Consider the following 18,160-nt stretch of genomic DNA (forward strand, 5'->3'; position numbering starts at 1 on the left):
GTAAAAGAAATATTTTATACCATTAAAACTTAATATATTTTATATAAAAATTTGCACCTTAAGTGCATTGGTTGCAATGTTTAGAAAGAATTGGCGAAAGTGCTACTCACATTCCAGTGCTATACCTATGAGAGGTTTATACTAGGTAAGTTTTGTCCGCTCTCGAAGTACTGCTAAGTACAGTTCGAAGAATTGGTATATCCTTTTTCTTCAGTGAGCTATGAAGCTGTAGACGTGATAGTTTCCTTTTTCAAGCTTGGAACTTTTCACCTATTCTTTATGAAAAAACCACCTAAATAAATATTAAATTTTTGTGCAATCAGGACGTTTTATTGTTTCCTCCTAAATGCAACAAACATAATCAAATTCAGTGCAGTTGTTGCGGAGAACAACGTTTTCTCCTTTCCCATGTGTTGAGATAAGGGCCCCCTTGCTGACGCGTCCTCTTAAGCGATGTTTGCATATCCCCATGACTTAATTCTTTACAAAGTGCTTCTCTCCTTACCGCATGCTTGAGAACGGTAGTAGGTAGCTTTTTACATGTGCCTACTTATTAACGGGGGACGGCGGATTGTTGGACAGAGCGGCACCTGTGGCGGAGTTCTAAATTCGCTCTGTGGACCGGTACCACTGCAAAAATAGTGGAGGCAACAAAAAAGGCCTCGCAACTACAGTCGACAGTAATTCCAGCAGAGTTTGCGCGCTTCCGTCTAACCCACGCGCAGCGCAATCTAGAATCACCAATATTTCCAAGCTACCGTCTGCAGGGCGCCTTTCTCTCTCTATCGCGCGCCTGCAGTTCGACACGGCTTAGCCTGTCTAGTGGTGAGGAAGAAGACTTTGGGGATCTTTTTCTCTAGGACTGCTAACTAGTGCCAAGCAGATGGTGAACGGTCCTCAAAGTTCCCTTGTCGTTGAAAACGCAAAAACTTATTTGTCGAGCTGTAGCCAGGGAAAACTGGGTACGTGCCCCGCACCCACAAAATTTGTGTGCGCCAGGACGCCACCTGCCCAGATTCCCTCCCGCCGACGTAATCGTCACTTACCAGAAATGTTTGTCCCCTCCTACAACACCACCCCTGAAAAGAAATATTGTTGCACCAGTGCTTATTTGTTTTGTCACTTTGCCAGATACCTTTCTATAGCAACAGCATCTGCGAATGGTGCCAGGTCATGGGAAAAAAGTACCTGATTGTGCTTCCATAACATAATGAGCACATAAAAAAGATTTTTCAAGTGGTAAAAGCAAACAAATTCATGCACGAGGCGTTCATGCGAAGATGTTGAGTAGTTGTTTTAAAAAATCGCATGTGCCAGAAGGCAAATTATCAGACCCTTTAGCTGGTCGTGCCGCTTAGGAGGACATTACTTGCACGAGAAATCAAAGCGCATAACCGATAAATCTGAAAAATGTCAGGGATATCCACCTAAAAAGAATTCCGTGGATGAGTAAGTGAGTGAGAAAACTTTATTTCGAATCACAACGATTCGCGTCCGGCGAGTTAGTGGGCTGGGGCACCCGCCGTGGTTACGGCCAAGAGTTGTTGTCTCCCGGCGGCTTCCTTGGCCCACAAGACTGCCTGAGTTGGTCTTCCAGGTTCGAGCTGAGCAGCGTAGCCTGCCATCGCGCGCGGAGGCTGTCGATTGAGGTCTCGCTCTCGTTGTCGTGTATTAGGTAGTCCCTAGCATTCCAATTGCATGTGATTGGCCCTGGTGCCACACACTTTGCATCTATCTGTTGTTTATATGTCTGGATAAATAGCGTGCCTCAGTATCAGACTCTCGTATGATTTGGTTTGTAGTTGTCGCCACTGGACACCTCGCGATCTACTGAGTTGCGGATGGGGTGGTGGATAAGTGCATCTTTGCATCTTGTAATGGTTGGTGATGTCCTTGAACCTGGTCATTCTCTTTTCCCACTTCCATACTTCGGAGGGCCCTGCCGATGGGCCTACGTTCGTCGCTACGTTGTGTGCCGCCGCGTTAGGGTTGTCCTCCCCCGTTGAGTCGGGGTTGTGGGTTGGTATATATAGGATTTGGTCGAATCTGTATTCCCTTGTTGTTTTGCCTTTTCTGAGTATGTTTACCGCCTCGGATGAAATCCGGCCGTTCGCGAAGTTGTGTACTGATATCTGGGAATCGCTGATTATATAGCATGCGTTGGTTTGTGCTATGGCTAACGCTATAGCCATAGCACACCATTCCAGGTGTATGCGCCATCAAACTTGCGGTAAGAAATGCACTGTCGTTCTACTTACGTGTAAAAAAAAGAAATGCCGTTTCATACATCCAAGCAGAAAAGTAACTGGACCTTCTTCGAAAAATTCGGGAAATAATATATCGAAAGTGGTGTCAGCTTGAGAAATTTTTCCAACTGGATCCACTTTGCCAACTCCGTGGCTACAATATTTAAATTGTAATATGTGCCGCATACGATTCGTTAGAAACCAAACTATTGAATGTTTGTAAATTAATTAATTATGCATTTTGATTTCTCGCGTAACTAATCGTCACCTCTTCGAGTAGGCCAGCTGAAAGAATGGAATTTTGGTAACTGCCACAGATGTTTTCTTTTTTTAATGCTTATTATCTTCGCAGTAGCGCAAGAAAACCTCTAAAAGACTCCAATGTTAATTTGTAGGCAATAAAACGTCCAGGCTAATACACTTCCTAAACCATAATTTGTGTTCATAAATACAAAAAAATGTGGGGCTCTGGCGCGCGGGAACAAATGGGCATTCTTCTACAATCCGGTCCCTAGCCATCACTGTACTTGTCGGTGATGACTACACAAGAGTGATCAAAGGAATCCTACGTTGTTTTTGTTGCTGAGATAAAAAAAGACATACTATAAGTATGAGCATGTTGACACCACAACCCTGATGCTTGCGCTAGTAAGCACACGTCGCGTGACCCTTAAACGTCAATAAAAACACAAGATGACACGCAACAGACTCTTTATTCGGCAACATCGCCAGCAAATCCGGTTCAATATGCGATTACTGCCCCCCCCCCCCAAAAAAAAAAGATCACTTGTGCACATCAAAGCAATGAGCGCCATGCTGCGAATAGGTTCAACGATGACAAGAGCAATGAAATCACTACATGTTACCGCAGCGACCAATTACTGGCACCTTCGCTCTACCGCGGCCAACATTCAACGTTTTATCTCATTTTCGTGGCGCACAACAAGTGTATACATAAGGAAATATGGGTCTTCTTTATCACAGCTACGCTGCGTTGCGACACCCTTGTCAGCGGTGACGTCATCCGGAACAATGTCGACCTACCAACACTGGAATTTCTTTAATGTTATCATGACTAAAACACATTTTCTCTCTCTGAAAGTTAAAGCGACAGGTGAAAAAAGAAAGAGTTTCTTCCTCAGTAGTGCACCGGCACTCAAAGCCACATGCATACCTTTCCGACATTTGTTGAATAAAACAGTGCTTGTTTGTTTTAAGAGAGCTGGCAGTCTTACCAGGAAATCAGTTCGCGATTTCGTGATAATGTTACAAGCCAAGCGTCTACTTGATCTGCCCTCAGATCGGAAGGCATATGAAGGTGTACCGCATCAACAACATGCGGTTTGTTTCCAATATAAATGATATGCGATACGACTTCAACACTTCAAAACGCGCTCAACCCAAAACGCTATTCACTCGCGCAACCGTCGTTACCAGTACACGACGTGCGTACAACTCGTAATTTTCATTCACCACCTAAGCATTCCTTCTCTTAAACATCTTTAATATCATACAACACTCCTTGCTCTCCACGGTTCTTCGAGCCGCCGTTCATGTCACACGTGTCTCACTTATGGCATGACCGAGTAATATTGTCGCATTTGCCAACAAGGTGCAGTGGAAGTCCGACCTTCAGGCTGTAGTGTACTCAAATACGCCATGTTATCTTGTTTCTCACGGCTATAGATCAGATACGGCGATTTGGCAAAGGTCAAAGTACGAGAGTAAAACAAGGAATACGAAGGCCTGACAGCAAGCCTCTATTTTTACGATGGGCACAATGTCGCGGAAGTGACGCTTCCATCGACTCCTTGATTCTAAGATGTCCTTACGCGCGACGACCATGGAATCAGCAAAGCAATGATATGTTCCACGGAGGCGTTTGTGCTCCGTATTGTCCCTGAAACTCACCTATTTTTCACAATACAGAAAATGTTGAAACCCAGTTTTCAAACGAATGCTACATACAGCGTTTCGTATTTTAACTTGAATCTTCTGTTTTATTTTCAAAAAGTTTATAGGTTTATTGCGTTTCAATGTGTGTTTCTTCTTCAGCTACTGAAATTATCTCATAGCTTCTACATGAAACGTTATGCCTCCGTTTCAACAATATTATACAGTTCTTTTCCGAGCTTGCCAGGCGATATGTTTGAGTGTTTATAAACAGCTAGAATATAGTATATTTAATTACTTCGCTTCCAAAAAAAGGCCAGCATTTATTATTCAGGAATCTTAGGGTCACTTCTTAGGGTCACTTTCCTGACGTCAGAACCAAGGATTGCCTAGTCAGCTAACTCTGCCTCTACCAGTTTCGAATTAAAATAGTCGGAGGTAATGATGTTCTCCATCATATAAAGAAGTGAGAAACCATATTTTCCTTCTCACGCGATCTGGGGGGTTTCCGCTCATGCTGTGAGCTGCTCGGGTGACGAATAACTTGTGCGGCAACGTCTGATGGCAAATCACGATTCTTATAGCCTTCTTCGTCGAGAAAATTCGTTTTGCCAACTGGCAAATGCCTTAGCTTGTCATATTGGGAAACAGGTTTGTTAGCACAAATTTTCGTGTATTTTCCCTGCGAGTCAGAACCTGTGCTGCAGAATTTTATTTCAGGCGTACCTCAACGGGCTTGCTCAAGGTCTCTTAATATTGTGTTTCGCTGTGGGCAGTGTCACGACTTAAATGTCGTAGCAAGGCCTCACCCGTAATTTCTGATGTTTCTAGCGCTCGTCTGTACTGAAATGACCTCCGCTCTAAAATATGAGAGAATATTTCTGTACAGACGAATTACGTCTTCTAAAGAGCTAAAATGTGCTCAGTATTGCATGAGGAGTGCGCGATACATAATGAATTTATGAATGTCATGAAATTCGCTTTTTGGCAATTCGTTTTTTTTTTCACAGAATTTTGACCTTTCAGTTTTACAAAACTGATCTTTCATGTACCCTGCAGTTTGTCTTCAGGCTACCTTAACCATTTTCGTCAGGAATGTCTTTTTATATATATTATGCCCACCTCTAAACTTCACAGAGGGAATATGGAAGCAAATATGCCGACACCATCGTGACTTAGTATGCAGCTGAATTGCTGAACCTTTGCGAATACACCTGCGTATGCTATCGCTAAGTTGCAAGTTCAAGTAAGTTGTCCAGTACAATATATAAACAGTACACCGCGTAAAGAGACTACCAAAAACAGTGCTCCAACGGTGTGCACTATGTTGCTGTAGGCAATACTTTCCAGTTCCGTATCTTACAGTCTTCCTGACAATATCATTTTTTTTTCATAAAATGGTAACTTTCACCGTGCAGCAATGAAAGCAGCCCACCTCTATTTCGTAGTAAGGTGTACGGTTGTCCAAATGTTTGCACTGAAAACGAAAAGTTATGGAAGCAGCCATAACAGGCATCAGAAGGGCCTCTTGAAGAATAGTTACCGCTGATGGGATATTGCAAAAGCAATTTATGTGGCAGGGCTGCGGGGAACTTGAGCAGTTCTGAACCACGGGAAGTGAAGACTAGTCTCCACTTGGAGATCCGACATGCAGAACTTGCGACATTGCGTGAAACAAATAGTACGGCTATGTGTCTCCTGGCAGCAGGGCGGCGTTAAAATGATGTGACCGTTTCATAAGAACATGGATATTTCTTTTCTTCGCTGCCTGCCTTTCGTGCTCACCATGCTTCTACCAGTTGATAAGCGTCAACTGGCCTTCATGGACTTATGGAAAGTATAAGCTATAATGTGGATTCCCAGCCAGTCACTATCAGCAAAATTTTGAACTTTTCCACTCAGCAGCTCTGCTAACTCCACCCGTAGTATCTCTGCAGATCAGAAGGTTTGGGTACAATTACCGGCAGAGGAGGCTGTATCTCGTGGATGTACTTTGTCATCAATTGAAGTCTTCGCGCTGGGTTGACACGGACAAGAAAGACGACAGGACATGCGATTTATGAAGTAATGGGTGATGACAAATTCGTTCTAATATTTAGATGCAAGGCTTGGATCTTATAGTTTACTGTAGTTGTTTACTGTGTCCATCATCGAACAATATTAATTTTTGCGAAGGGAAATGACTTGTTTAATAAGGTTGTAGTTCTGTTGCCACGGAATAATAACACATCAGAGGAAAGCACTATGAAATGATAACTAGTGCTTATCACAATAAAATAACTTGTTAGTGGCGCGCTACCTGGAAATACGAGTTTCTGCAGGCGAAGATTCGAATGAGTACTTTTTACGCAAATCGATGGCTCTCCTACACTGAGCAATATCTGTTTGGTCATTGTCACTGGCACAAGCTTACCCAGTTGCAGGGAACGAGCTTTCTAACGTTTGCGAAACACGAGTAATAATTCTAGATCAAACAAATGGTGAACTATGAAACAGTAATCGTGACCACACCAGTGAAATATTTGTACCGTCCTTAACAGGGATTCTGCACATGCAGCGTTAGAGATCTGGCATTGAAGTAAGGTGCTGCTAGTTCCGTTGCTTCTAGGATATCGCGAGATTTCTCACATTTTACGTCGCTATGTGAGTGTGGTCCCTAGGGTACCACTGTTAGCTAGGAATGAATTTGATGGCGTAAAAATTGACGAAATTGGCTCCCCTAGCCTTCAGAAGCCGAGTTCTTACTACACAATGAGTCGAAATCACTGAAAAATTTCTGAGTCGCTGCGTTTGCAGGCGATGGTCCAATTAGTTTATCGCTTTAGCAATGTCAGGTCAATAAAATTAGTTTATTGGCATAGAATGATTGAAACAAAAAAAACATTTTTAGCTGTTGGCAAATATCAAGGAATCGTTCAAGAAGTCATGCATTGTGTCAGCATTAAAAAGTGGACGATTCCATGGAGGGAGACGTTTTCCCGCCTTTTCACGGCAGTCAACTTCCTTTCGCGATTACATGCGCTTGCTAGGAGAATAAACGCCCAAAACTGCAGGTAGCCCACGATTTTGTAGATATTATCGACAAGCAATGTAAGTCCCCTTGTCGAAACTACGCTACAGTGACATTCCTTGTTCAAGCACTGTGAATCATTTCAAGCCTCAATATTTCTGTGAACTTCTGTTTTGTTATAATTGATGCAAGATTGTTAATACATTAAGTACCTATCTGATGAATGCTTAGAGCCTTACACAAGTATCCACTTACGCTTTTTCTGGCTAAATTAATTGCGCTAAACAAATAGACATAAATTATATTTACGTGCTGGCCCACCGCAGCTGCGTCTCAAGAATGGTTGACAATGTACTACGCATTAGACGATGTCCCCGTTTACCCCGCAGCAATATCTTGAAAGAAAAAGAATCAATCTTGACAAAAACAGCTGTCAGTAAAGCGATATGAGTGCGAGTACTTACACAAGACATATTGCACCATTTTGTTTCCCGTCTTGGGTTTTGGATTTGGTAATGAGCAAGAATATCAAGAATACCTATTTCACCAATAATCCTGCTTTCACCAGGCTGCAACTATTATTTCAACCACCCTGCCATCATGGAAGAACGTTGACTTAGCGCTGATGAAGTGTTCCCCCAACAACGACGTGGAAAGCATCGAATTAAGGAGTATTGTTCACAACACTTGCATCATCACTTCCGTTCGTTTCGCTCAAATCTTGGATATTCTATTACACCTATTTTGTCTATGTTTGAACATTTCCTTGTACAGCTTAGCTGCTTCTTGCAAAATTATTGCCAGCCGTATATTGCCTTTATACTTGGCATGGTTACATCTGTGACATAGAGTGCAGATGGAAAATAAAAAGCACCTATCTGTAATATTACACAATAAAAAACACTTCGCAAAAATGAAGATTTCTGCATGTTTTCTCCAACTGATTACATCTTTCCTAGCAGTGCATTTCTCGTGCTTGCGCAGTTCTGATTCCGTGTGATAGTTTGTACACCTTATGAAGCACAAGATGATATCTACACTCTAAGACAAGTTTTCACGCTTTGAGTCGTACCTTGCCACACAGGGATAAACATCATCTGTCTTCTCCACATTTCCTTTCTTTAACGCTGCGAGCCCGGTAGTAACGAATGGCGTGCGCGTTATCAGCATGACATAGCATTGCCAACAGGAAAGTAGCGGGCGCGGCGTCTTCGAGAAAGGAAACGCAAGCAAGACAGATGCCGATTATTGTTGTGTGGCAGATATACACCTCAATGGGTGTAAATTTTTTTAGAGTGTAGGGAAACAGCAACCAAATTTCTAGTGCGGTAACATTCTATTACTTATGTCACTCCTTCGCAGACCCGAATGGCAGAATCTCACAACTTGATCAGGGCATGTATTAGTAAGCGTTCTCCTGACTACTTCGGATATGCCAGTGGTAATCGGCACGGGAGTCATGCCGCTATCAACGCGATAACATCGGGAGTGATACGTGCTTGAGGGCCAGCCGCTGTTGCCCAATCAGAAATACCTTTACATAAGAGATGTTTTGTGAACACGGCCGCAGAAATCCGTAAAGAATAATTCACAAATAAATGTGAAGCGTGTAGAACAGCGGCAGTGCAAGAAACACGTGTGAGCCAAAAAACTAGCGCAAAATTGTTTTGCAAGGTTTCCCGCTCGCACGCTGTGAGTGGCGCAGCGTTCGTTGTCACGCCACAACGCGGTCAATGCTGGCCAACACGTCTTGCTTTAATGTAGCAAATTCAGGCAAAGAATCGCCGAGATAAGCACAAAACAAGGACCAGGGAAGAATCTACTAGAAGCACATAAATTAACAAAGTAAAAACTAGATGTATCGTGCATATTTACATATCCACTGGGAAAAGTAAAGAAATTAAAAACATAGAATTACAATAAAAGTACTTCAGGAATGCAAATAGTGCAACTACAATGTGGTGGCACTTGCGTGCGCATTCGCTTATAAGGATATGACAGAAAAATTGATCAGATTCACAATCAATAGCACCTAAAATGGCGCACTCGCTTTGTTTAGCGTATGTTGACGCAACTGCCCCAAAGCCCTACGCTCCACGCAGTGGCGTAGCTAGGTCGTCTGGCACCCGGGGCCCTTAGCGCTTCTGTCAACCCCCCCCCCCCCCCGAGTGTAGTCGAGGAAGGCCAGGATATCGACAATTTTCGGGTGTCTTGCGACGTATATGACACCCCCCTCCCCCCTACTGGCCCCGTGCACCCGGGGCCCACGGCCCCCCGGCCCCCCCTGTTGCTACGCCACTGGCTCCACGCCATGTCACTCGCACCACTCCACTTTCGTACGATTGGGGAGGCTTACCAGAGAGCCTCTGTAGCTCTGTCATCAGGGCTCGCCAGGGAAATCTATGCGCTGAGTTGCGCTGTAGTCGCGAAACGTAAAAGGCGACGTTGAGTCCGGGAACACGGCTCGTATTCACAAAAACTTTGTGCGCTGGAAATATCCGCAATAAACTACTTCATGCTCTTCTGACACTGGACGCATCATTAACGAAGGTGGTCGGCAAACAGCCCTCGCGAACGCGAAGCTTTGTGAATTCAGCGCCTGTTTCGTTAGCGGCGCATGTTTGCTGAGCTGTAAGAGTAAACAGCTCTATGGCGCTGAGTTTACCGTGTTCTTTGGAATGAGGCTTTTGTTTCTTTGTAGTGTCACTGCAGTTGCAGCTGCGGTGCGGTAACGTAAAGCTGTTCCAATCTGTGTCTATTTTATTTGTGTGCATTGCCCTCCACGATTGGCCACGTCCGCTTGCTTGTCTGACACGAGTCGTCGCGAAATCTGCGAAAACCGTCCGTCTGATATGATGTGCGTACAATGATTATGCATGATTAGACCTAACAAAAGAAAACAAGTTCCTTGCGATTCTACGTCATTTTCGCTATTAGCCGAAAGCTACCTTAGATAAACTTATTCATGCTGCGCCCACTTCCCCTGTTCGTCACAGGACGTTCCAAAACCGCGAAAGTTCGCCATGTTAAACTGTGATGTGAGCAGTAATTACGCATTATTATGACGGACAAAAGTGAATTTAATTCGGAATAGCCGAATACTGCCCCGTTCCGGAAGGAATAGAAGATGGCTGCCGGCCAACCACTGTGGCACTGGCTAGTCGATGTTGTCAGTGAGAATCAATTTCTTTGGACATAATAAATATTTTTGCTTGGCAGTATAGCGTTTTCGAGCACTTTCGGCACGCATGGCTGCGCACTTATGACTGGTTTTAGCGGCAATTTATTCTTCCGGTTGCACACCACTTCGATTTTCGACGAGTGGAAGCTAAGCAAGGGGAAACACATGCCGGTACCACCCTCCTCACTAAGTTACCTACATACAGGGCTAGTCATGCCCCACTGATTCCCTCTACTCTTATGCGAACTCCTCGCCTCTCGTCAGCCAATCAGATAAAGAACGCCTGCCGAGATAGGCAATGCTATTCGCTTTGAAAATAAATAAAACTTACATCCTATAAACGAAGAGGGCGTTTGATTGGGCCGTTCGAACAGCGCTGCTCACCACCGTCCCACGCTCGCATCGGTGGTTCCGTAAATTTAACGTCAGGAGATTGTAGTAAAATAGCAAAGGAATAGGGTTACGTAATAGGTAAACCTGGTCTGATCGCTGTATACGTAATAATAGTGGCGACCTGCTTATCGGTATGCTGACTGTTTCGTCGGTTTTCTTCTGAAGTTTTGAAGTGACAAACTACTCTGCTTGAGTTCCACATGACAGTTTTATATCGTGCGAGCCTCCTCGTTAGCGTCGTTATTTAATACGAGATGATAGGCCCGTTCTTCCCGTAAAATGACAGAATTGCGCTTTCGTAAATGTCACTAACACGCAATGGTTGTTGGTCATTTACGTAGCCGATGTACAATCACCCGATTCTTTGACAGTACCGCGCGACAGTTGAATAGCCGGCCGGTGAGTGGCTAGTAACGTCCACAACGTCTATTATTTTCGGTGGTCATGGTGAAACTGAAACTACCGAGTGGCAAAAGAGGACCACATAGGCACGTACTAAATCCATTGAGTAAAGTCCAGTAAGTGAATAATAGTGAATTAAAGAATTGGCTGCCGCAGAAACGAGACCGACTGATCGCTTGTGTGTAGTCATCCCTTGTCTAATTCGCTGCAGTTCAGCTGTTATTCTAAACCAGCTGGTTGAAATTTTTGGTTTAAGAAACTTAGCGGAAACATATGATTACTTTTTCGAAGATGCGCTTATTTTACGCGTGATTATAAAACGCAGATAACAAGAATTTGTGCATTCGTGGCTTTGACAAAGTGGTTTTGATTACTATCAGTGATGGCTAGCGCTGTTCAGATACAAAACCAAAACGCATCAGATCTCTTTCTTTCTTCTGCTATTCGAGCACACTCATTATCTGAGATGTGGTTCTGCCTACGGACAGTTCAACGTGTCATATTATCTTTGATAAACTACATCTTACCCTTTCATGTCGATTTTTGCGGCAATCTTAAGATTAGTCCTTAGTTCATACATAATCTTGCAGGAAAATTATTCAGTGCGAATCTCTTTTTATATTAAAACAGCGCAAAAAGTATTTCAAATCACATCAAACCGTGAATACAAGCGCTCACTAAAAATTGGAATCTATATGAGAAAAAACCAAAAATATTACAGAAGGACTTGTTCATTTATTTTTCATTTGCTGTTTTCTTTTTTATTCGAAAATAAAATATCGGGGCTTGGCTGACACTTGCCGTGTGTCTTAATTTGCTCATGTTTACTTTCTTTCTTGCCCTACGATCATTATTTATCTTAGCTGATTGATTGAGCCATAAAGATTACTGCATTTGGGATCTCCTTTGCGCTGGAAAAACGGCTGCCGCTACGAGTGGTAAATTTTCTCGTACGTATGAAACCTGAGACGCGTTTTTGTAAAGACACCGCCAAGAGTACGCCGTACCTTAACACAGTCCCACTGAAGCATCGCGGACGTTCAATATATCCAACACGCCCTGATTTGAATTATGCAACGCGCGGAATGACCGGGAGCGACATAAATATTTGGGTATTGAAACTACAGGTCGGAAAAATAATTCACATGTGACCCGCGTAACGAGATGCGCAAAATAGAACTGGTTTCCGAAGTGCCTCAACGTCTTGTTGTCTTCGTTTTCTTTTTTTTCTTTTTTTTTCAGCGGTAGGCTGTGCGCAGCTTCGCCCGAGACTCATGCAACGCGCTTGCAGCTCCCGGTTGCTGAAGTTGCTGTCCCAGGTTGCAGAGGCGTTCGAAGTCGGCCGCTTCCTTCTCTAAAGTCTCTATCAGTGAACGGGCTGACTTCTTTTCGGCTGGAAAGAAAACACGGGCGTTTTCAGCGTTGTTGCGTTAACAACACGGCAAAGTTTGTTAACAGGTTAACTTTCTCGTTATACATGGAAAAAAAAATTTCAAGACGTGCTTATGAGTGGCCCACCAAGGACTCTACATTTTTTTCCCATTCCCGCAGTTAGGCGGACAGCAGCTGCCGAACGGCATGTTTTTCAAGACACGAGAGTACGAAACTTACGTCTATAAGCGCCACTGAACGTATGCTATTCTAGACGGAGCTAGTTCTTTTAAGAATGCAGCTGGATTAACTTATTCCTACTCCACCAAAATTTCTGGCCAGCACTTTTCTCACATAAAAATATGAAATTATTTAGATTAGTTATCTGGTTATCATTGGTTGATCCGCCTGCTTCACATCAATTTATAAAGACGATCACTCTCGCCTGGGGTAGCTCACGTTCACAGGAGACAATCGATGCAACAAACCACATAAGCCATTGCTCATGGGGTCGATGAAGGCACTTCGACAATTCTTAAGAACAACGAAGCTTGAAAAAAAAAATGACTTCAGCCTTATTTCCCGTTAAATGTGTCGTAGTGGTCTTGTGCTTTTGTAGGTTAGGGTGATCATAGCCGGCTGTGTAAGTGTCACTGTGCCCTCGGTTTCTCTCTCTAATTTCTTTACATCTATCTACCTATTCGCCCGCCATCCTCAAGTGCAGGCTAGCCAAGCGCATTTTCCGCTCCGGCTAACCTCCCTGCCTTTCGTATTTGCTTCGACTATGTCTCTCTCTCTTCTCTCTCTCTTCTCTCTCTCTCTCTCTCTGTTCTTTCACTCACACGCAGCCGAACATGAACTTACCTCGGGACAGTCTGGACTGGAGTCTGCAGTTTTCCTTCCGCAAGGCCTGCATGGAGTGCTCCTGTTCCTGCAGCTGAGCGCACCAATAAAAACAATCGCGTAATTATTCCAGAACACAGATGTGGCTTAAGAACGCCGTATTAATATATCAAATCTGTAGCGCAACGAAAGAAAGCACAGCGAGAATAGAGAAAGCATTATTTGAAAAAAAATTTTCCCGAAAGATAAACTTGCTTCTATTTGTAGCTTGCGTTTCTGCTCATACTGTAAAACGAAAATTTGCCTCTTAAGCAGCTGTTTCTCCCAACAGTGCCAATTACAGCAACCTTTCTTTATTTCCACTGCTATACGAAAGCTTCTCCCGGCGAACTTCAGTTACTAGGATTCAGCTCCCTAAGACTGCAACGCATGCCTGCTAATATTTTATTGTCATCAGTTTCTCGAAGTCTCTTCCGCAACGAGTCCGCTCCCCTTACCTTCGAACCAATTCTGCTACTCAATAAAGCACCTGATATCGTCCCAATTTTCGTGTTTGTCCAACCCTACTCTTTCCTCATAATTTAAACTAAGATATCGGCAACTCGATTGTAATGTGCTATTCGTACTCCTTTCTCAGAACATTTACTCTTTCATCTTTGGGTTTATGTCTCATTGAGCGGCCCCCACCTTTCAAGTTTCACGAAGCGTTCGACTTGGGAGGACTCTTTCGACGTAAATCAGCGCATAACAAAAATGTTCCGAACGCTCACCAGGGCATGCAACCGTAGAACCTCGTGCCTCAGTCGGACAAGGCACGTCACTTGGCACTGGTACGATTCCAGGCTCTTCTGTTTCCTGCGTTTAAGAAAGAGGCCCGAGACACGTAAGGAGACTACTTTGTGGAAGCGCTTTAGTAGCGCCATCTTCGGCTGTTGTCACTGCCTCTGCATCTTTTTTATCTGCAGCAACCAACTTTACAGTGCTACAGTAGCTTCATTTCCATGAAAGTGGTCGTACGGATGTTATCGGTCTTTCGAGAAGTCGGTCTCGTAATGGCACCAAGATAACAATGTCCATGAATCGAAAATATTATTTTCTATAAGGAGGCTTTACAGTATGCGCACGTATGGCGAAACAAGTGAAGATTGCGGAGCTGATTTCTGCACACAATTATTTTAAATAAACAATCTAAACGAGTCGCCAGAAATTGCCACTCACAATTACACCATGACTCGCTCGTTTCTCACGGAAGCTTTCGTCGTTTAACTGTATTACGTTAGTTTTTGATAACACGTCTCGGCTGCAAAGTAGACGGCAACAAAGATGATGGCGGAAACCACTATCTTTTTGCACGCTGAACCACGTGAAATTCTCCAATAGGAAATCGATGAATTCTATTTGAAATGAATTAGGTGTACACATAGCAAAAGTAGCAATTTTACGGAGACTTAAGGGCGTGGTCTCGTTTAGCTAGTGATGCTTCGACAATTCCCTTCGTAAACAAAAAAACAGAACTGGCGAAATATCTTCTTACAAATATTTACAGTAAAGAAAACAGTGCACGTACTACGGAATACCGAGTCCGTTGATTACAGTAGCATCATTAACAACAACAGCAACAACAACGACAACAACAACAACAAAAAACGGCGCCGAATAAGTGAATAAGTCATGAGTCGTGCACATAATAATTAGCAGTATGAGAATAAATTTTATAAAACTTTCATCTATATCGTGCGTAGAATACTATTGATATTGGCGGCGTGTCGCGATTTCTCGTAATGGTTTCAGGGGTGGATAGGCACCGACAGCGTCGTAGTGGAAGGCCATCAAGATTGAGTAGCTGATCGATAGATTCATTGATTGGTTGCTTGATTGATTGATTGAACTTTTTAGCGCAAATGAATCTCATAGAAAATGGACCGTGGCAAAGCAAATCAAAACGTCAGACCTTTGGTGTTTTCATAAAGTTCTGTGAATGACACGTTATGAAGCAGTGGCTGCGCTGGTAGCCGAAACAGGCATCGGAGTGAGTGTAACGTTTGAGTAGCCTGTTTTTAGGGACAATTAGCATTCCTGATAGAAGACAACATGGTTAATCAAAAATGACTAGATGAAATGCGATTAGCCCTACGCTTTCATAATCTCGTGTACGCAATAAAGGCTTCTGAAAAAGGCCGGTTCCTGCGCGCAATGTCTTGCTGGTCAGTGGGACAAAAAGAAAGTGAGCCACTGCATCCTCCATGCCAACCAAACGGGTCTGGTGGATCTAATAAACGGCATTTCAGCAAGGGAAGCAATATATTATTGTCACTGACGAAAAAATAAAAAAAGACAGGAAGCGTAATGCATCACATATATGTCACAGTGACACCTCGAATACGTCTTCGAAAAGTAGCTGGCAAGAAGCGCCCAATCGGCCAATGAGGTGAGATTTTTTTTAGTGAGAAAAGAAAGGCTGGATAATGAGGTCACCGCTGCGCAACCTAGCGATGCACTGATTTTCTCTAACGCCTCAATCGCATTAGCTACACCGCACAAAAATGACAGTATGAGTGCCTTTGAGCGCTCGCAACATTAAGAAGAACATTAAGAAGCTTTAAAGTCGAGGGGCCAACTCTAAATTGCCTGTTCAAATACATGAGAAATGCAGGAACAATTTCTTTGGCCCAATACTCATGGGAATTGAACGAAGTTTTTCGCACTCAAGAAAAAAAGAATTTTCAATTATAGTGAAGGAATGAAAAATTTTTTTACTCATCAAATTTTTAGGAAAGTTACCGCAAATCGGCAACTTTAAAAAAACATTAAGCACAAGGTTTAGAAATCCCTAACTCATCGCAAAACCAAAACGGATATTGCAATTGCGCAAGCTGGATCTGTTTGGCCATTTGCAGCGTAGAAATTCCAGGTATGACTTTATAACTTATATGAAATATTTGCAAGCTGAGGCTTTGCAATTGTAGTGCTCAAAAATTAGTGCAATCTTAGAGAGTAATGAATAATTTGTCAATTTGTCCATTTAAAATGTCAAATAAGTGTACTTTTGAACTCCCATTTGTTCTTGTTGCTTTATTAAGAGTTCCACACTTCATAATCGCTCTTATTAGAATTTCCAGATCTACAAGAACAGTTCTAAAGCCTCAATTAAGAACCTGATTCATACGGTCGGCAGGTCTAAACTACTTTTAGAAGCAGCAAACATCACGAAATTTGGTCGTGGAAGCCCACAGTTACTAGTTCTCAGTTCCTATGCATTTAGGTAATAGATAATGATGTAAATCTTCCACCTAAATGACGGTGGCTACATTTATTTAAGCGGGAGTTAATAGAGTGCTTTTCGTGGGCCTTAATACACGTGACAGACACTCTTACGAGGGAGGCAGACTGACGCCAAAATAAAGAGGTGACATAGCTAACAAAGGTACAAGCGGTATAAACGAGCGGTATTATGATTTCCCTTTTTGTGCTATTCTTGCTGTTCGCTTTTTTATATGTATGCCCCTCCACTCTGTAAAGTATTTATACCCCGAGGGTAGTTTAAATAAATAAATAAATAAATAAATAAATAAATAAATAAATAAATAAATAAATAAATAATACATAGCAATTGAAAGCAACATCTGGCTATATAAACGAGACTTGTTCTGAAACGGCAGCGCAAGTGCGTGAAAGAACGCAACAATGACACGCTGAAGCACCAGGACGGCACTTTCGCCCATTCTCACCAGCGTTCCACTTCCTCTTCCATTGCAGCCAAGGCTTCCGGCCGGTTCCACTCCGCTGTGCCGGGTAGGGACGGGTAGTGACCTGTCGACATCACCGAGCCGCAATTACACGCTTAAAAGGACGAGTTAGGACACCGCCACATCACTACGTGTTCTAGCGTGCTATGTTCCTAAAGTCCGATTTACGTTGGCTGACAGCAAGTGAACGATAGATAAGAAATCGCGATGTTTGAAAGCGGAGGTAAAACAACATAGGTCCAAGGTTAACGAAAAAAGCAACACTATCAGATGGGTTCTTCTGTATTTTTTGTCAATGTCTGGCAGGTTTTTACATGATTGTACAGGATGAAGAAGCCATTTAATATAGCTTACTAAATACCACGCGAAAACCTTATCTGAGTGGAGCATTAAATACCAAGTTCTGAAATGTATTTCAGATGCAGTATGTAAGTTCAGAAAAAACTTTCACTACTTCAAAGGTAGAAAATAACTTTTGTTCCGAAGTGTAAACGAAAGTACAATGAACCGGAGTTTCACCAGATAGGGCCTTATTGGCTCGCTGGGGGCGCTGATTTTCAAAGTAGCTATCTGAAACTTGCCTCTGTTTTTCTTAAACGCGTTCCCTCCGACGCTGAGCAGATGTTTCACAGACACGATCGATATCACGGTGGCGCTGTGTCGTATTAGGGGTTCTTGAACCTCGGCGTACCTGTGTACCGAAGTGATATCCTAGGATTGGTGCGACTTCAATTGAGTGTCGCCGATCTAACTAATCAACTTTTGGAACGTGTCCCTCCCCCCCCCCCCTTACTCTAAAGCGACCAACGCATGCTGCAAGCCTGCCGTAGGGAAGGCGTGGTCGGTTTGTTTACTTTTGGCTTGTCACGCTTGTGAGTTCCACTTTCTTTCTCTCTCCCTCTTTTTTGTTTACTGTGTAAGCCTGCCACCCCGAACAGCTTTAAGACACGTAAAATGGATGAGACCGGCTATCTTCGTGGGACATGTCCACTGCGACGAGCTGTTTGCTCACCGACACCGCACCTGACAACTACGAAGCGCCTATCTTAGATGCCGTGTAAAACACACTCTGAAA

The 18,160-nt window shown here is 43.3% G+C and overlaps 1 protein-coding gene across 1 annotated transcript in view; it reads right to left on the reverse strand.

Annotated features, from left to right (window-relative positions):
* Window positions 1–9,442: 9,442 nt before the first annotated feature.
* Window positions 9,443–18,160, reverse strand: part of LOC142559335 (uncharacterized) — a 169,741-nt gene continuing 161,023 nt past the window's right edge. Inside the window, exons 10-13 of the mRNA XM_075670949.1 lie at window positions 17,068–17,149; window positions 14,110–14,194; window positions 13,361–13,433; window positions 9,443–12,518 (exon numbers count right to left, since the gene is read on the reverse strand). Coding sequence (XP_075527064.1) covers window positions 12,364–12,518; window positions 13,361–13,433; window positions 14,110–14,194; window positions 17,068–17,149 — 395 coding nt within the window. The 3' untranslated portion in view covers window positions 9,443–12,363. The remainder of the gene's footprint in view (window positions 12,519–13,360; window positions 13,434–14,109; window positions 14,195–17,067; window positions 17,150–18,160) is intronic.

The sequence above is a fragment of the Dermacentor variabilis genome, chromosome 10, assembly GCF_050947875.1.
Source record: "Dermacentor variabilis isolate Ectoservices chromosome 10, ASM5094787v1, whole genome shotgun sequence".
Classification (NCBI taxonomy): Eukaryota; Metazoa; Arthropoda; class Arachnida; order Ixodida; family Ixodidae; genus Dermacentor; species Dermacentor variabilis.